The 19,827-nt window shown below is 42.1% G+C and overlaps 1 protein-coding gene across 1 annotated transcript; it reads right to left on the bottom strand.

The window, feature by feature from the left end:
- Window positions 1-1,349: 1,349 nt before the first annotated feature.
- lsm5 (LSM5 homolog, U6 small nuclear RNA and mRNA degradation associated) lies at window positions 1,350-16,267 on the bottom strand. Its single transcript, XM_073052544.1, has 5 exons — window positions 16,150-16,267; window positions 15,244-15,339; window positions 4,036-4,063; window positions 3,322-3,394; window positions 1,350-1,584 (listed from the first exon to the last, which is right to left on the bottom strand). Exons 1-5 carry the CDS (start codon window positions 16,190-16,192, stop codon window positions 1,552-1,554), a joined length of 273 nt encoding a protein of 90 aa, XP_072908645.1. The 5' UTR covers window positions 16,193-16,267; the 3' UTR covers window positions 1,350-1,551.
- Window positions 16,268-19,827: the final 3,560 nt, after the last annotated feature.

A 19,827-nucleotide genomic window follows, 5' to 3' on the forward strand; every position in this document is an offset into this window, starting at 1 on the left:
GGCAGTAGAGGAGGCCATGTATGGACATATCCAAATGGAAATGTGAAACAGAGTTGAAGTGGGTGGCAACCAGGAGATCTTGTCTGTTGTGGCGGACAACAGACTCAGGTTGGAGGAGCAACACCCCATATATCGTCTGGGTAGTCTCCAGCCCCTTGGTATGAACATTGAATTCTCCAACTTCCGGTAATTCCCTCCCTCCCCCTTGCCACTTTCACTCTGCCTCCTCTTCCAGCTGCCTATCACCTCTCTCATGATTCTGCCTTCTATTACCCATAGTGCTTTCCCCTTACATTCCTTCTTTCCTGCATATCCCCTCCCTTCTACCCCTCCCCCACCCCTACATAATGGCATATTCACTGTTATTACTGCAACAGTTAAGCTTTTGTGATTTTTGTGTATTATCATAGGGCTAAGATATTGAAAATGGGTACTTGTTGATCTGGACTAGGAAGGGGAATTTTGTTTAATGTTCTGAGACTAACATTTGAACATTCTAAATCACTGATTACTGTACTTTTACTTTAACAATGTTTTAATGATTATCATGTTGTCATGAAAGGCAAATGGAGGAAGGGATGTTACCCCGAAGTCTTGTGAATTTGTAACTTCTGTAAAATGTGACAAAATCACTTGCAAGTAAAATAATAAATGCACTAATTTATTATTTGATCCACTCTGAACTTCTTGTTACTTTACATTAAAAGAACTAGCTGAACAGCGCACAATAATGCTCATAACACAATGTAGCATTGTATCTAAAGTAGTATTAAAAATTTCTGCTCAATGCCCTGGATTAAAATTTACAGAAGTAACCATGTCTGAAATTACCATGCAGACAAAGCACAAAATAAATTGCATCAGAATTAAATTCACTATCTTAAGCACTATTTTACACTTCATTTTCTTTGAAATCAAACAGGCTGAGAGATTTCATTGAAATGTAAAGCAAATAAGGCAACCAACATGGGGCAAGTAGGAAGGACATACCTCCGCAGCCTGAAGGTGGAGGGGTGTGGTGTGGGGGAGTGGAAATAGCTGTTTAGTATCCAAATTCTCTCCATGAAAATCCTGTTGCTCACTTTGCCAAATTTACTTTTTATTCCAATGCACACAGGGAAGACTTCCTTTCAATTCACTAACAATGATCACCTTCAGGTGGAAAATTTCTGATTCTTTTCCAAACAACTGATTTTAACACATAGATCCATTTACAAAGTACCTAACAAAATTGAATGAAATGTTTAGCAAAACGTGGTTTCAAAAAGGAATTAACACCAAAGATTGTCAAGATCTACTTAAAAAAGGCCCAACTTCTTAAAAATGCAGAACCACACACAACGCAAAACTGAAGTTATAACTTAAAACATTTTATTTATTTTCCTAAAAAAAACAAGTTTTACATGCTCTTGGTCATGATTCACCTCTTCTGAGACAACATACTCTTCACTCAACATACAAAATATTAGCAAACTTTTGGCAATTCTGATGAAATTATATTGTAGAAAGTTAGAAAAAACAAAACCAGAGTTGAAAGTTGGAGGGTTTCATTCATACTTCAGGGCCTTCACCACCAGGTATAAGCTGCAAAGGTTAAAGACGATTTATAAATACAAATAATAGTAAACAGTTAACAGTTGGCAAACTACAGGATTACATTATCTTATAAATTTAAGATACAAGAACCACAAAGATGTCATCTTTCATTCAGTTACATATCTATTTTACAGATTAGAAAAATATTAAGTGGTTCAAATACAGAACAGTATAGCACAGGAACACACCCTTCATCCCACAGCCAAGCCAGCTAAGTAAATCAAAAACCCCAAAATAAAACAATCCCTCCGACCTACACAATGTCCAAATCCCTCAATCTTCCTCATATTCATGTGGCTATCTAAATGTCTCTTAAAAGCCTCTAATGTATTTGCCTCTACCACCATACAGAGCAGTGCATGGTGCATCCACCACTGAGTAAAAAAAAACTTACCCTACACATCCCTTTGAGTCTGTCCCCCTCTCACCTTCAATGCACGCCTTCTGGTATTAGACATTTCTACCCTGGGAAAAAGATACTCCCTGTCTACTCTATCTACGTCTCTCAATCTTATAAACCTCCACCACTCCCAACCCAAATTTGTCCAGTCTCTCACAATAGGAGATGGTAGTTCTCACAAGAACATCCTGATGAGGAACATTTACTTTTAATCAGCATATGTCTGATGACAGAAGTAACAGCTGTATGTCTGGAGAATAAAAATATATTAGACTAGTTGGCCAACATGGATGAATAAAGGCAAAGGATTCAAGAAAAAAAAACATGTAGTGGATAATAGTAGTACATGCATGTGATAAGAGTCTAAATGATAAAACATGGTATAATAATATAATTGCTGAGAATGAGCTACCACTAGAGATGGAGGAGGCATAAAAATAAACATTTAAGAGGCATCTTGAATGACTAGGCCATACAGAAATATCAAATCAACACAGGCAAATGGGATTATAGTAGATAAGCATAATGGTGAGCCAGAGCTGCTGTTGCTATGCTGTACAACTCTGAAGCAAGAACTGCTGTCAGCAGCAAGCTTCATCCAAATAAACCAAGGATTTGCTTCGCTGGCTTCAGGAATATTGACTGCTGCACAAGGATCCCCAGTGCAAAACAGACAGGCATGAAACAGCTGAAACAATGGCATTCCATTGAGCCATCTTTCCATTGTCAAGCACATCTGAATGTATGTGCTTCTAAGTGTCCTTGATGTAGTATATGACATTGAAATTTGCGAATTTTGTACCCCTTTACAAATTTTAATGAAGGCACTGCATGAGGTAATATCTTGGCAAGAAAACCAAGGTGATCTGATAGTAAAATGGCAGAATAAAGAGACACTGAGGAGCGTCGGTGGACACAGAATTAAACAAGACTCAAGTGGAGTATAGATGCAGCCTTAAGCTTTAAATGCTATATACAACTGTTTTAAATGAGTGACAATAATACTTTTTTTTTATTTCTGTTTGGTCAAAGAACAAATGATCCCTGAAAAGTTAAATTACACATTTAATTATTATTGTTTTTTTATATAAGAAAACTTGAGGGTGCCCATCTGATGACCCCCGATGACATAGCTACCCTCCTCGTCACCACTCCAAGCCACTGCCAACATCGAGAGTGCCCACTTTATCATTGGGATTGAAACATCAAGTCCTAGTAGCTCTACCAGAAAACTGCCTGGAGTTCTACTTTCTATGTGCCTTTGACTAAAAATACCAGAAAGCTTTAAAAATACAAATTTTGAATTTTTTGTTACAATTACATACCATAGTTATGTTATTTCCATTCAATAAGATTTGATCCAGTTTTGTGATTCTTCTTCCTTCTGGCGTGATCTCACTATAGAAAATAAAGAGTAAAAATTATAGCCACTACAGTTAACAGTTACAACATAGCACCAGACTTGAATACAGGTCCAAAAGTGAATTAGGGTGCAAGGCTTAAATTAGAGCCGAAGATGTTGATGGTTTCTGTCAGGACTAATATTTAATTCTATTACACAGAATGAGCGATATTCTACAGGAAGTAAAATTGTAGAACAGTTTGAATTCCAAAATTCATTTATAATGGGAACACAAGTCATTAAGACATTAAGTCACAAGACAAAACCTGGATGTAGTGGTTGTCCTTGAGAATGACTCAACAAATTACTCCAGTAAAAGAACTGAAATCAAAACTGGTTCAGTTACAGGTCTCTTGAAGAAGTGATTCCCTGAAGGCCTGACTACAAGTCATCCAGCAAAGAACATGCTCACAAGATTAAAAGCAAATTGATTTTTCAGTTATTCTACAGTCAATGGATAATTATATACAAACATTAGCCTTTCATGACTTCACAATACAAAACGTGCTAAAAAGACAGGAACATATTTCCTCAGATTATCTGGACAGAATAGCAAATAAAGAAATTTAGCTGTACATTTTAATATTGCTAGCAAGTAGTCTTACATAGCAAAATAAAAAGGAATTAAAATACTTACAATTCTGTGACATCTTCAAGTACCATATCCAGAGATCAGAGTTAAGAAATCCACTTACAACAGAAATGCACTTAGTTTACTATTACAAAATGATACCAATAGTTTTCATTTCTGTAGTGCAGCTTCTGTAGAATGTATAGGCAAGGACGATGAGCAAAAAACTGGGAAAACCATGAATTGGGGTGGGGAAAGAAGAAAGAGTGCTGTTTGGGTTTAAGAACAAACTATTCTAAACAGAAAATGTTGGGAAAAACTCAGCAGGTCAGGCAGCATCTGGGAAACAGTAACATTTCACAGTTTAGGTCTGGTTCTGGCCATCAGTTTGGATAGTAGTCCAAAACTTGAAGCTTTATCTGTTCCTTTGTCCACAGGTGCTGCCTAACCGGCTGAGCAATTCCAACATTTAAATTTTTTTTTAATAAACTTTACTCAACTATGGATAGGTCTGAATTAGACAAAAAATGGCATGTGAGAGGATTTTGAGGAAAAATCTGAAGTATGGAAAAGCAAATTTAAATGGAGAGACCACAAATCGTTATGGTTTAAGTGGTTGAAGTACATTCAACAAAAGGTTAGCATGCAGGTAGAGCAAGTATTTAGGAAGACTAAATGAAATGCTGGCTTTAGTTGTAAGAGGTATGAAAGCAGGGAACTCCTGGTGCAAATTTACAGGATGCTGCCAAAATTTGATGTGATTAGTGAGTGCAGTTATTGTCTCTATATTGAGGTATATTTTCAATCCAGGTAGCATGGAAAAGGTTCATTAAATTGATTCCTGCAATCAAGTAATTGACATATGAAAAACTAGGTTGATACAATATTTACAGCTATTTGGAAAACTTACAGGCTATCTTGTTGAAATCTGCAAGATTTTGACAAGCATTCAATGGGTTGATTCTGAGGACATTTCCTTAAAGGGGGTATCTAGAACTGGGGGATAGGAGGCACTATTTCAGAATAATCAGTTGCCCATTCACAGTGATGAGTAGTTTTGGCTCAGATGACCATGGATTTTTGCAATTGTTTTAATTGAATATCTGTGGAATCAGAATGATTGAACAGGTTCAAGGCAGAGTTGACAGACATTTGAACTAGGTACAACAAAGCCAAAGGTGGAGTCATAAAAATGATAGTGAATTTAAAATAAGATCAGCCATCAGCAATTAGCTTGCTTGAGAGCCTTTTGGTCTAATTCTACTTATGAATCTCAGAGAAGATGTTAAAAGCAGGTGGTGGACAGATGGAAACCTATAATAGGAAAGGAATACTTCTAAAAGAATGTAGTCAATGTGTTATACAGTGGTAGGGGTGGTAGTCCAGGAGAAAATATGAACAGTGTCATGCAGCCTCAGTACAGCAGAGACCAGTTCACCAAACTAGAGCACCACACTTCTTAGACAAATGAAATTGACTGTGCCTGCTCTCAGTGAGCAGTGTTACATATTCAGAAATGTGGCTTAGATTAAGACATGGCACTGGAAAATTGGAAAAGGTCAAAGGTCATGCAGGCAGTTATGTATAAACAGATCTTGAGTGTGGCTAACCAAGTAGATTAGGAATTCTGAAAACAGGAAGAACATACCAAATTTGGGGAGAATCTCTTTGGTCAAGGTGAAAAACAAAGGTTCATGCCACTAAAGATTCAATGTTATGTTGAGCTTCATATTGAGATGAGATGTTAGGAAATAAAAGTCAAGACCTATAGCTATAACTAATTGCTCAGAATTTGAGGAGATAAGATCAGAAAGAATAGTTAATACAAGGCAATAGATAAACGAGAGAAGAAATGGATTGAATCATGATCCAGAGGAGTATTATAATTGAAGATTCGTTTAACTTTGTGACCAACAACCAGATGTATTTGTGCGGAGGGATCCTAGTGGGATATAAAGTAAAACAAAGTTTAATATTCATTTACAGCAAATAATTAAAAATGCAGGATGCTGGTCTTTTACTGCAAGAGGAATGGAATATAAGCATGTTGATATCATTATACAAGGATTACAAACACGATCTTCCTTATTTCCTTGCACTCAGAAGGTTCACTTGGACAGTTTCTGTGATAAAGATCCTGATGGAAGAATCTTGAACTGGTGACAAAGTTTCAGAAAAAGGGGTAGTACAGCACACAAATTTCTTCAAGGAGGGTCAATGAGGTCTCTGAAATTCTCTACTCTGAAAGTTGTGGAGGCTGAGTCAGGCACCGAGACTGATAGGATTTTTGAGTAATGAAGAATGCAGAATAGGCAGAAAAATGGGAGTTTAAGGCCAGATGGACAATAACCTAATTATTAGCAGAGCAATCTTCTCAGGGATTCGAGCTGATTCCTTCTCCAGTTTATGAATGAAACCCATTCCTCATTGTCAGGTCGCAGCCTCAGCTCTGACTGGCTGATTAGCAATACTCCGCATGTATAAAACAAAGAGATTCTAATTGGACTGCGGAGAGACTCAATCTCTGCATGCAGATTTTAAGGCTTTTTCCCCCATGCAAGTTGATGGTGCATGGGTGTTATCAGTATCACCAGTGTTTGCATGGTGGAATGATAACACCCATGACATACCTTTGCTCAGTGCGGCCAAAATTCAGCGTTGAAAGTTTGCAAAGGAACATCTAAACAAGCCTGATGCATTTTGGAAACAAGTCCTGTGGAATGATGAAGTTAAAATAGAACTTTTTGGCCGCAATGAGCAAAGGTATGTTTGGAGAAAAAAGGGTGCAGAATTTCATGAAAAGAACATCTCTCCAACTCTCCAAGCATGAGGGTGGATCGATTATGCTTTGGGTTTGTGTTGCAGCCATTTGCACAGGAAACATTTTACTGGTAGAGGGAAGAATGAATTCAATTAAATACCAGAAAATTCTGGAAGCAAACATCACACTGTCCGTAAAAAAGCCGAAGATGAAAAGGGGATGGCTTCTACAACAGGATAATGATCCTAAGCACACCTCAAAATCCATGATGGACTACCTCAAGAGGCACAAGCTGAAGGTTTTGCCATGGCCCTCAGTCCCTCAACCGAAACATCATCAAAAATCTGTGGATAGACCTCAAAAGAGCAGTGCATGCAAGACAGCCCAAGAATCTCACAGAACTAGAATCCTTTTGCAAGGACAATTGGGCGAAAATCCCCCAAACAAGAATTGAAAGACTCTTAGCTGGCTACAGATAGCGTTTACAAGCTGTGATACTTGCCAAAGGGGGTGTTACTAAGTACTGCTGAACAGGGTGCCCAAAATTTTGCTTCGGGCCCTTTTCCTTTTTTGTTATTTTGTAACTGTAGAAGATAGAAATAAGAAAGTTTTCGTGCTTAAAATCTTTAACCTTATGCATTTTGGAAATCATTTCATCTTTTACTCACTTAGCTATTCACAGTAACAGAAATTTCAACCAGGGTGCCCAAACTTTTGCATGCCACTGTATATTAATGACATAGACAAAGGTAAGTAAATGTGCTGTAGCTGCATTTACAGATAATTCAAGACCGACATGACATTATCTTTGGAACTCTGTCTGACATGGATGCAGAGTCCTTGTGTATATTGTGTGCTGCAGAGAGATTTGTTAGATTTCTAATTGTTGAGGGAATGAAGGATTATTGGGGGAGGGGGGGGGAGAGAGAGAGAGGGAGGGAGCCAGGAAAGTGGACTTCAGCAATTGCAGTTTGGCCATGATTGTACTGAATGGTGCAGCAGACTTGAGGGGCTGAATGACCGGTTCCTGTCTCTGCATTGCGTGGACTTGGAATCATTGGTTCAGTGGCAAATGAAAGGAGGAGAAATTTCAAGAGGACATCAGAGACTAGGTACATTGTTTGTTGCAGATACAATCCCAGACTGGTATTTCACATCTTTTGGATGCTTCACATCGTGGCTGCAGAACATTCTGGAAGGTCATGGACCATTAGAAAATCAGTGGTGGTGGGGTGTTGCATTGCCAGGAGGTCCTGCAGCCATTTAATGCGTTTAATGCATTTAATGCGTTTGGAAACGTACAAATATACACGATCCGGTGTAATTCCACTGTACAAACTTGTCAGTGCTGCCCTCCAGTGTTTGCCTGTATATTGTAAGCAGGTGTAATTTCAATACTGCAGCCCATGGCGTACCAGTGGTCACAGGCTGACAAACTAAAAATGAACCCTGCCCCCACTCCCCATACTTGCTACTTCTTACAACACACACAAAATGCTGGTGGAACACAGCAGGCCAGGCAGCATCTATAAGGACTGTCGACGTTTCGGGCCGAGACCCTTCGTCAGGACTAACTGAAAGGAAAGATACTAAGAGATTTGAAAGTAGTGGGGGGTGGGGGAAATGCGAAATGATAGGAGAAGATCGGAGGGGGTGGGATGAAGCTAAGAGCTGGAAAGGTGATTGGCAAAAGTGATACAGTGCTGGAGAAGGGAAAGGATCATGGGACGGGAGGCCTAAGGAGAAAGAAAGTGGGGGGGAAGCACCAGAGGGAGATGGAGAACAGGCAGAGTGATAGGCAGAGAGAGAGAAAAAAAACAAACAACTAAATATAACTAAATGTCAGTCCTGACGAAGGGTCTCGGCCCGAAACATCGACAGCGCTTCTCCCTATAGATGCTGCCTGGCCTGCTGTGTTCCACCAGCATTTTTTGTGTGTGTTGTTGTTGAAACAACTAAATATGTCAGGGATGGGGTAAGAAGGAGGAGAGGCATTAACAGAAGTTAGAGAGGTCAATGTTCATGCCATCAGGTTGGAGGCTACCCAGCCGGAATATAAGATGTTGTTCCTCGAACCTGAGTGTGGCTTCATCTTGACAGTAGAGGAGGCCATGGATAGACGTATCAAAATGGGAATGGGACGTGAAATTAAAATGTGTGGCCACTGGGAGATCCTGCTTTCTCTGGCTGACCGAGCGTAGGTGTTCAGCGAAATGGTCTCCCGGTCTGCATCAGGTCTCACCAATATATAAAAGGCCACACCGGGAGCACCAGACACAATATACCACACCAACCGACTCACAGGTGAAGTGTCGCCTCACCTGGAAGGACTGTCTGGGGCCCTGAATGGTGGTGAGGGAGGAAGTGTAAGGGCAGGTGTAGCACTTGTTCCGCTTACAAGAGTAAGTGCCAGGAGGGAGATCGGTGGGAAGGGATGGGGGCGGAACAAGTGGACAAGGGAGTCGCGTAGGGAGCGATCCCTGCAGAAAGCAGAAGGGGGGAGGGAGGAGGGAAGATGTGCTTGGTAGTGGGATCCCGTTGGAGGTGGCGGAAGTTACAAAGAATTATACGTTGGACCTGGAGGCTGGTGGGGTGGTAGGTGAGGACAAGGGGAACCCTATCCCGAGTGGGGTGGCAGACGGATGGGGTGAGGGCAGATGTGCGGGAAATGGGAGAGATGCGTTTGAGAGCAGAGTTGATGGTGGAAGAAGGGAAGCCCCTTTGTTTAAAAAAGGAAGACATCTCCTTCGTCCTGGAATGAAAAGCCTCATCCTGAGAGCAGATGCGGCGGAGACAGAGGAATTGCGAGAAGGGGATAGCATTTTTGCAAGAGATAGGGTGGGAAGAGGAATAGTCCAGGTAGCTGTGAGAGTCTGTAGGCTTATAGTAGATATCAGTAGATAAGTCATCTCCAGAGATGGAGACAGAAAGATCAAGAACGGGGAGGGAGGTGTCAGAAATAGACCAGGTAAATTTGAGGGCAGGGTGAAAGTTGGAGGCAAAGTTAATGAAGTCAACGAGCTCAGCATGCGTGCAGGAGCCAGCGTCAATGCAGTCGTCGATGTAGCAAAGGAAAAGAGGGTGACAGATACCCATATAGACTTGCACTGTTCCACAAAGCCAACAAAAAGGCAGGCATAACTGGGACCCATGTGGGTGCCCATGGCTACACGCTTGGTTTGGAGGAAGTGCAAGGAGCCAAAGGAGAAATTATTGAGAGTAAGAACTAATTCCGCTAGACGGAGGAGAGTGGTGGTAGAGGGGAATTGGTTAGGTCTGGAATCCAAAAAGAAGCGAAGAGCTTTGAGACCATCCTGGTGCTACTTCTTGCCTATTTGCCAATCCTCCATCCACATCAAGCTGTTACTTTCATCAGCAAGGAACAACTTTTTGTGAAGCATCTTGAATACCTTTCAAATACAAGACCTTTTACTCACTGATCAACATCTCCACAAAAAACATTTAAATTTGGTGCATATGATTTTCCATTTCATGAAACCATGACTCTGCTTGATTAGATTTGAGATGTCCTGGAACGGAAAGCCTCATCCCGGGAGCAGATGCGGCGGAGATGGAGGAACTGGGAATAGGTACTTGCTGCTTCCTGCACCCATGCTGAGCTCATCAATTTCATCGACTTTGCCTCTAACTTTCACCCAGCCCTCAAATTCAATGTCCATCTCGGACACTTCTCTCCTCTTTCTCGATCTCTCAGTCTCCATCTCTGGAGACAGACTATCCACTGACTCCCATAACTACCTTGATTACACCTCTTCCCACCCTGCCAAATGTAAAAGTGCTATTCCCTATTCCCAGTTCCTCAGTCTTTGCCGCATCTGCTCCCGGCATGAGGCTTTCCGTTCCAGAACATCTCAAATGTCCTTTCTTTAAGAATTGTGGTTTCCCTTATGCCATCATCAATGATGCCCTCACCCGCATCTCCTCCATTTCCCACACTTCGGCCCTCACCCCATCCCCCCGTCACCACAACAGGGACTGTGTTCCTCTTGTCCTCACCTACCACCCCACCAGCCTCCGGATCCAGCATGTTATCCTCCACAACTTCCGCCATCTTCAACAAGACCCCACCACTAAGCACACCTTTCTCTCTCTCTACCCTTCCCTGCTTTTCGCAGGGATCGTTCCCTCCGTGACTGCCTGGTCCACACGTCCCTCCACACAGTTCTCCCACCTGGTACTTATCCCTGCAAGCGTAAGTGCTACACCTGTCCCTACACCTCCTCTCTTACCACCATTCAGGGCCCCAAACAGTCCTTCCAGGTGAGGCAACACTTCGCTTGTGAGTCTGTTGGGGTCATTTATTGCATCCGGTGCTCCAGGTGCATCCTCCTCTACATTGGTGAGACCTGACGCAGATTGGGGGACCGCTTCGTCGAGCACCTCCGCTCCATCCGCCACAACAGACAGCATCTTCCGGTTGCCACCCACTTCAACTCTGCTTCACATTCCCATTCAGATATGTCCATACATGGCCTCCTCTACTGCCATGATGAGGCCAAACTCAGGTTGGAGGAGCAACACCTCATATACCATCTGGGTAGTATCCAGCCCCTCGGTATGAACATTGAATTCTCCAACTTCCGGTAGTTCCTTCCCTCTCCCTTCCCCCATCCCACTTTCACTCCGCCTCCTCTTCTAGCTGCCTATCACCTCTCTCATGATTCTGCCTTCTTCTACTACCCAAAGTGCTTTCCCCTTACATTCCTTCGTCTCCTCTCCTGCCTATCCCCTCTCCCACCCCTTGATCTTTCCTCTGATTGGTTTTTCACCTGGCACCTTCCACTCTCCCCCACCTTCTTTATAGGGCCCCTGCCCCCTCTTCCTTCAGTCCTGACGAAGGGTCTCAGCCCGAAACGTTGGCTGCTCATTTCAACGGATGCTGTCCGACCTGCTGAGTTCATCCAGCTTGTTTGTACATGTTCTTTAATACTGTTAATGTATCTGCTTTCATAATTTTCCCAAGCAGCATGCTCCAGGCATCTGCCATTCTGTGCAGAAAAAAAACGCCCCCTCACCTTAAAGAAAGGGCTCCAAACCCAGGGTCCACAGACCCTTTGCTTAATGGTATTGGACTATAGCATAAAAAAAAGGTTGGGAACCCCTGCCTTAAAATTACATCTTTTAGTATTTTGCATTTTCACATGAGATAACACTGATGATGTACCTTATCTATGCCTTTCAATTTAAATACTTCTATAAGGTCACTCACTAGCCTCCAATGCTACGGAGAATACAACCCAAGTTTGTCCAAATTCTCCTCAGAGTTAATACTCTAAACCGAATTTCTGGACCCTCTCCAAAGTTGTCACACCCGTCCTTTAATGCAGCCACCAGTCTCAACCCCTCCCCCCAAAAAAGGACTTCAGATTGTCCTTTACATAGCACCATCCAGAGACAGAGAAGCAGTTTCAGCGACAGGTTACTATCGATGCAATGCTCCTCAGACAGGATGAAGAGGTCAATACTCCCCAATGCCATTAGGCTTTACAATTCAACCGCCAGGACTTAAGAACCTTTTAAAAGCTATTATTAATGCTTTTTGAGATAGTGATTTAGATGCTTATCATATTTTTTTACTGAGTTAAGTATTGTATGTAATTAGTTTTGCTACAACAAGTGTATGGGACATTGGAAAAAAAGTTGAATTTCCCCATGGGGATGAATAAAGTATCTATCTATCTATCTATTATGCAACTGACTACATAGATAATGACCACTGTTGGGTTGAGTTGGTCTCCGATCTGGGCAATTTACTTACATTTCGTCATCATACAATGATATATCATCAGTGCACTGTCGATATCTCAAAGTGATGAAAACTTTGTAAGTAAATTACCAAGATTACAGAACAACTCAACCCAACCATCAACAACTTGAGATAAATATTTTCTAAATTATTTCCAATAGTTACTATTTCTGCTCTTTCTTCCAGTGTGGATAACCTCATCTTCCTACATTTTATTTCATCTGTCAACTGGAACCCACTCATTTTACCTATCTATAATCCTTTGCAGACTCTACCCTCCTTAAATCTTGCTTTTGTGTTTAGTTGTGTAACAGCAGCAAATGGAGCTACAATATTAATAAAGAGATTAATCTGAAAACCCATAGATCCTACCATTTTTAAAAAAAACCATTCCATCTACCATCACTACCAGTATTACTCAAACCCTCAATTTTATCAAGTGTATTAACTTGTTATGTAGTACTTCACCGAATACCATCTGGAGTCCAATACACGATTAGCTCTCCATTATCCACGTTGCTTCTTCTATCCTGACAGAACTAACAAATTTTACAATTTCCCTTATATAAAACCATCTTGGCTCTGCTAAACTGTCTTATGAAATTCTAAATCTCGCACTATTTTTGCCTTAGTTATGAATTCCAGTATTTTGCTCCCAATGACAATTGCTAAGTAAACTCCTATAGGGTGCTTTTTTTGTCTTTAACCTTTTTTGAACATTATAATCTGCAGTTGTCCTATCCATTGGGACATCACCATGAAATTTTGGTAGATTACATCTGACACCATCCACTATCTCTTCCTTAAAGACCCAAGGACAAAATCCAGGAGTCTTGCTGGCCTAACCCAAGTTATTTCTCTAGCACTTTTTAAATTTAGTCAAGGATCTTCGAGAATTCCTCCCTCCCCATAGCTCCATGACTTTATTATCAGAATGCTTTTAGTTTCTTACTGTAAAACCTGATCCAAAAATAATTTATTTCTCTATATTCCATTAACACCCTTTCTAATTTGCTCAAAGAATGGACATTTTTGGTCATCTAGGGTATGTAACTGGCGGGAAGAAGAAATTTAATTTGAACAATATAGATAAAGAAAAAGTGAGGGAAAAAAACACAATGAATGAGGGTGGGTGAATGCTTTCGATGCCTAAAAGGGCAGTAACAGTAGAAACCCTAAATTTCCAAGTGCTTGGGAGAATATAAGAGATGCAACCAAGTACTACAGACCAAGAGCTGGGAATTGGCTTAATCACAAGTCCACTTTTGACTAACATGGATACCAAATGGTCTGTGCCAAAAACATCTATGACTGCATGAGTACTAGCCTAGATTTAGCACTTAATGTCTGCTTCATGCCATTTTAACCAAGAATCTCTGGATAGGGCCAGAGAAAAATGTCACTGGCTACAATCTGCCGATTTGCGTAGATATGAAATACTCCTGCTGCTCCTGCAGACAACCTCCTGTTAATTCTCATATCTGTCAGTCACCATGGAAACTTCGTCAATACTTTCAACACATCAGGTGCAAGCACTACATTCCTAGACTAATTTCCCAGCATTTGATGTTAAAGATGCAAGTAGCTTATCTCCAATTCTTCAAGAAAGGAGAAATACTAGCTACAATATCCAATTTAAACAAGTACATACAGTATTGTGCAAAAGTCTTAGGCACATATATAGCTAGAATGCACAAGATTTTTGTAAGGTAATTTTATTTATTGCACTGTACTGCTACCACAAAAAACAAATTTCATGACATGAATGGGAAGGAGGCAGGGAGAGAAGAATCATAGTTGAGAAAAGGGAAAGGGAGAGAGCCAGGAACCACCAGAGAGACGTTCTGTAATGATCAATAAACTAATTGCTTGGAATCAAATTACAGGTTTCCCTCGCTATCCGAAGGTAGAGTGTTCCTATGAAACCGTTTGTAAGCCAAGATGTCGCAAAGTGAAGAAGAATGGGAAAAATTTTTGAGCATTCCCAGACCGAAAAAATAACCTATCAAATCATACCAAATAACACATAAAACCTAAAATAACATGAACATACAGTAAAAGCAGGAATATGATAAACATACAGCCTAAATAAAGTAGAAATATTGTATGTACAGTGTAGTTTCACTTATCAGAACAGGGAAGACAGCGAGCCAAAATTGATATGGAGAGAGAGAGAGAAAAAAAAAATCGGCATGTACACGCATGCGCACACAACTGCCCGCACAAGGCCTCACGGTCATGGTAGTCTTTCTCAGGGTAAACACACATATAAAGCAGGCGTCTTTTTTTCGTAAAAGCGAAAATCCTCTTTGGTTAGCGAAAACAGGCACTAACCTAGGTCTTTCGTAACAGCAAGCTGTCGTAAAGCGAACATTTGAAAAATGGGGGCCACCTGTACCTTGCAAAGTGTCTCAGGGTTGGGTGTCTGCCCTACCCTTTGTCCGAGCAGTCCTTTTCTGCCATCTGTCCCACAGCCCTCCACTCTCACCAGTCCCAACATCTTTTGCTCCTGCCAGATATACAAACTTGGCTCTCCACTCCACATTGATTAATTCAGTACTGTGCAAGTCTTAGGCACCCTAGCTGTATTCATGTGCTTTTGTTGTAAATGCATGAGCAAGGGACACAAAATTCTCATATGGTTACACCAACACTGCTTGCTATCTGGGTTAGTCAGTTTAAAGAAAATCAGATTCGGAATCTTAAATCACATTCTATCAATAGCAGGTAAAATATAAAAGGATACTGACAAAATCATCAAAACCTAGTAGCGTTCCTACAATTTCTTTATCATTTTTCATGACAATGTGAATGCGTGAACCAATACATTTGTCCACCAGTTCTGAAATAGAAGAGAAATATGAATACACAGAAATAAAACATTTAAATTTAACTCTGACTAGTTAACCTATCTATGGTGAAGGAACTCAACAGGTCAGGGTGCATCTATAGAAAGGAGTAAACAGTCAATGTTTCAGGCCAAAACCCTTCATTAGGTTTCAGCCCAAAACATCAACAGTGCTAATTTCCACAGATGCTGTCTAGCCTGCCGAGTACCTCCAGCATTTTGTGGATTCCAGCATCTGCAAATGTTCTCTTGTTTGCAACTTATCTATGGTTACATGAAACTATGAAATCACATTTATGCAACAGAATCACAGCATACTGCCATTAAATGGATCATTTATGATCTATATAGCACCAACAGCTCCTCCTGTCTCTCTCCCACCCAATGATACTGTAAGCAGAACAAATTCACTAGTACTAAAGAATAAAAATAACATACATGTGTGAAACTTGTTGAGAATCAGAGTTAATAATTTAGGCTCTGCCTTATTAGAGTATTCCCCCCCCCCCCCAGCATTTTCTGATTTAAAAATCAGATTTTGATTCCTTTGCTATAGCCTCCAGGTGAACCAGGAACCCCTATGACATCTCCCCCCTCCCCGGGCTCGCCCACAACCACAGCCCCATGCTCCCCAACTAACCCGACTCCACACTGGTCCCTTTAGTTCCCCCCATAAACCGCGTCCACCACCCCCCATAAGCCGACCACACCTACCCACCAGGCCTCTTCACTAAATAAATCCACAGTTCCACCTCCTCAACTAAACCCCCATCCCCGGGCTCCCCGCTCCGTCCCGATGCTAACCCAGCGGTAACAGCTGCGAAGGATTAGTCGAGTTCAGCGCCATCTTCCCATAAGGCAAAGCGAAGCCTCCCGTCCACCAACCAAATCAAAACGGAACAACCTGCAATGCGCATGCGAAGATCAAAACTCTCCGCGGTCCAATTAGAACCTCTTTAGTTATGCACGCGGAGTATTGCCAATCAGCCAATCAGAGCTGAGGCCGAGAAGAGGGGTGGGTTTCAAGTTCATACTGGACTGGGGTGAGCGTTCAGTTCCTAAAGTGGGGTTATTGCCGTCTCTGTCGCTAAATGTTTCAATGCAAACCCCCTGCTCCTGCAACTCGGAAATCACCGGAGCTGTCTTCAGATTCGGCTGGGGATGCAAGGTGGAGCGGGTCGGATGGGCCACCATGCACAAGTCCCTGGACAATGGGGCCAAAAACGTTCCCAATTTCGCCCTCACCCTGATGGCCAGCTTCGTGTGTGGTTGCATTAGGTTGTGTGTGGATCCCAGGTATGTGGGTACCAAGTACCACTATGTGCGCAGGTTCTACCTGTCGCCCTGGCAACGAAGGATGGGTCTGGCCCCCCTCCTGCGCAACGCCCCAGTCAGCTGGTCGTTGCTGCCATACCTGTCCTCCATAGAAAAGTTCTTCCAGGTCAACGCCTTTGACCACAGGGCCATCAGGGAGTGGTCCGCACGTAATGTCCAGCAGCCACTGCAGGAGAAGGACACGATGGACAGAGTGGGGTGGTTCCCTGAGCAGCCCGTCCAGTTCATCTGGCAAAATGGCTCATTGCCAGACCTCACCAACAGGCACCAAGACCTCGCTTAGCTGGTGGTGAGAGGGGCCCTCCCAGTCAGATCCCTCCTGTAAGCCCAGGACATTGTGTCCACACCCCGCTGCTAATGGGATGACTGCAGTGAGGCAGAGTGAGTTGACCCACCTCTTCGCACACTGTGAGTTCGCGGAGGAGGTGTGGAGGAGGATGGAAGGGACAGTGTCAAGATTCATCCCCAGCAGCTGTGTAATAGAGGACTCTCTGTTCTACAGGCTGTTCCTGGGGATGCACACGGAGACCAGCATCCGGTGCTGCTGGCAGATCATCAACTCGGTGAAAGACGCTCTTTGGTCTTCCTGAAACTTGACGGTCTGCCGGCACATGCTGCCAACTGGCACATTCTCGGCTGCAGGAGTACGGGCTGAGGGATGCGCTGAAACTTGGTGCAGCCACCACAAGGGCCCAGTGGGGAAGGACCGCAGTTTAGAGTTTTAGAGTTCTCCCGCAGGAGTGGGGGGGGGGGGGGTAGGGTGGCAGGGAGTTTACCCCTCAACAATGGTATGTAAAGGTGAACCAACATAGTACCATCTGAGTGACTGAACATGAAATGTACAGAATGTAGAGAAAACATCTGTAACGGATTGAATGGTTCATTGTAAATAATTTTATTTTTGAATAAATGTTTCAATGACTTACTTTACTTAAAGTTCACCGCTGGATGCGGTGTTGAGCAGACCCTTTTACCATATGAATGTAGTTGGTGAAAATTGTAATGTAGATTACAGTCAATGCATGCATGTGTACAAAATCTGTTGGAATTACAATTACCAAAATTTGCTTTGGGCTGCAGTACAGTACATTGCAATAAAATACTATGAGTTACTCTAAGAAATATTAAAAACCAGTAGCTGCTGGAAATCCAAGCCACACACACAAAACGCTGGAGGAACCCAAGTCGTCAACTGTTTACTCTTTTCCGTGGATGCTGCCTGACCTGCTGAGTTCCTCCAGCATTTGGAGTGTTTTGCTTCAAAAATTGATAGTACAAAAAGAGAGCACAATGCAGTCCTACTGAAGGGTCTCAGCCCGAAATGATGACTGTACTCTTTTGTTCATAGATGCTGCCTGGCCTCCAGCATTTTGTGTGTGTTACAAAATACATAGTGAGGTAGTGTTCATGGGTTCATGGATTGTCCAGAAATCTGGTGGCAGAGGGGAAGAATCTGTTCATAAAATGTTCATTGTGGATCTTTGGGTTCTCCCCAATTGTAATAATGAGAAAAGGGCATGTCAACGGGTCATAAAGAAACCTTGTGATCTGTGTTTATTAAAGAACAAATAAAAATGATTGGGTTTGGTTCAGACAGGGTTAATTTAAATGCACTAGGAGATTTTAGGAAGTTACCTGGAAACTTCCACTGGGAGAACTTCTGACTGCTGAGCTATTACCTTTGTCGGATGTATCTGTAACAAATATAGTTATTCACACCGAGATTTGTTCTCCAGCAGATCTTACCCAGGTTGGAAATGTAAAGATCTTTACATATCAGGCCTTTGAGTCTAACCCATACAAGCCAACTGTAATCCTGTAAGGAAATATAATTCACAACCACCGACATTGAGTTGGGGTTTTACTTTAAGAGGCCGGTCTGATGTGATGATGTAATAATGTAAGGATTTATAGTGCGCTTTGTGTTTAGGTTTTGGAATTCAATTAAATGTGTTACGGGTTTTATTAAACATAAAAGCCTAACTTCAATTTATTTGTGAAACCTACATTGGTGACCCCAATGCTCTAGGATGATTCCAGAGTTATTGAACATGTCAGCCAATGCAGTTGCTTTGAAACTGCTGGAGTTTTGGGAGCAAAATGACATCGCTTGGTTTGTACAAGCTGAGATAGGGTGTCAGGGAACAGCTAGCACCTCTGCTGTGAAGATCTGTTGTATCTTCCGAGGTAGGTCCTCCACCTTTGGTCCTCACCCGGCACTCAGCTCTTACCTGTGGTTCCAAGAAAGCTGTTTGCATGTGACAGTGGCCACACCCCAGGTGGTGGCTTTGACAGCCCGGCCAAACCTGGTGAGAGTAGCTGTTGGGATTCTGTTGAACCCTCAGTGACTGGGCTTGTCTATCCAAAACATGTGAAGACTGGATTCGGTGTACTAGGTGAGACTTGTAGCTGTGAAAACAATCTCAAGCTCTGGTAGTTTCCTCCATGGTGGTTGTAGGAGTTGACTCTGGGACTTAAGGAAGTGGTTCTAACAGTTGTAGCCAACTTTCTTCTGCTTACTTTTTCTTCTTCTAGTTTGTGCATCTTGATCTTGGGAAGGTGCATTTAGTTTACTGGAGTATTCTCTTATTAATCCTGCTATTTCTCTCTTTATAATTTGATCTCTCCTCTTGGTTTCCACATCCTCAATGTCATCTGTTGAATCATCTGTTATTGTATCTCAAATGACTCATTTTTGGCCTTCCGTTCATCTAGTTGGACTTTGGTCTTTGCATCTACTTTTACAAGTAGATGCAGACTTTACAAGTCTGCCACTTGATGTTCATGCAATAACCTTAATGCATGCAGAGTAGATTCTGGTTCTTTATACTCATAAAAGCCCTATGCTTGCAACTGTTTTAAAGCTCCTTGAACTCTCTTCCAACTTAAAACCAAGTCATATTTAGACCATAAGATATGGGAGCAGAATTAGGCCATTTGGCTCATTGAGTCTGCTCTGCCATTTCATCTTGGCTGATCCATTTTTTCTTTCAGCCACAATCTCCTGTTTTACCCCCTAACCCTTCATGTTGTGACCAATCAACAATCTATCAACCTCTGTATTAAATATACTTAAAGACTTGGCCTCCACAGCTGCCTGTGGATTCACCATCTCTGGGTAAAGAAATTCCTCCTCATCTCCATTTT

This window comes from Hemitrygon akajei, chromosome 1, assembly GCF_048418815.1.
Source record: "Hemitrygon akajei chromosome 1, sHemAka1.3, whole genome shotgun sequence".
In the NCBI taxonomy this organism is placed as follows: Eukaryota; Metazoa; Chordata; class Chondrichthyes; order Myliobatiformes; family Dasyatidae; genus Hemitrygon; species Hemitrygon akajei.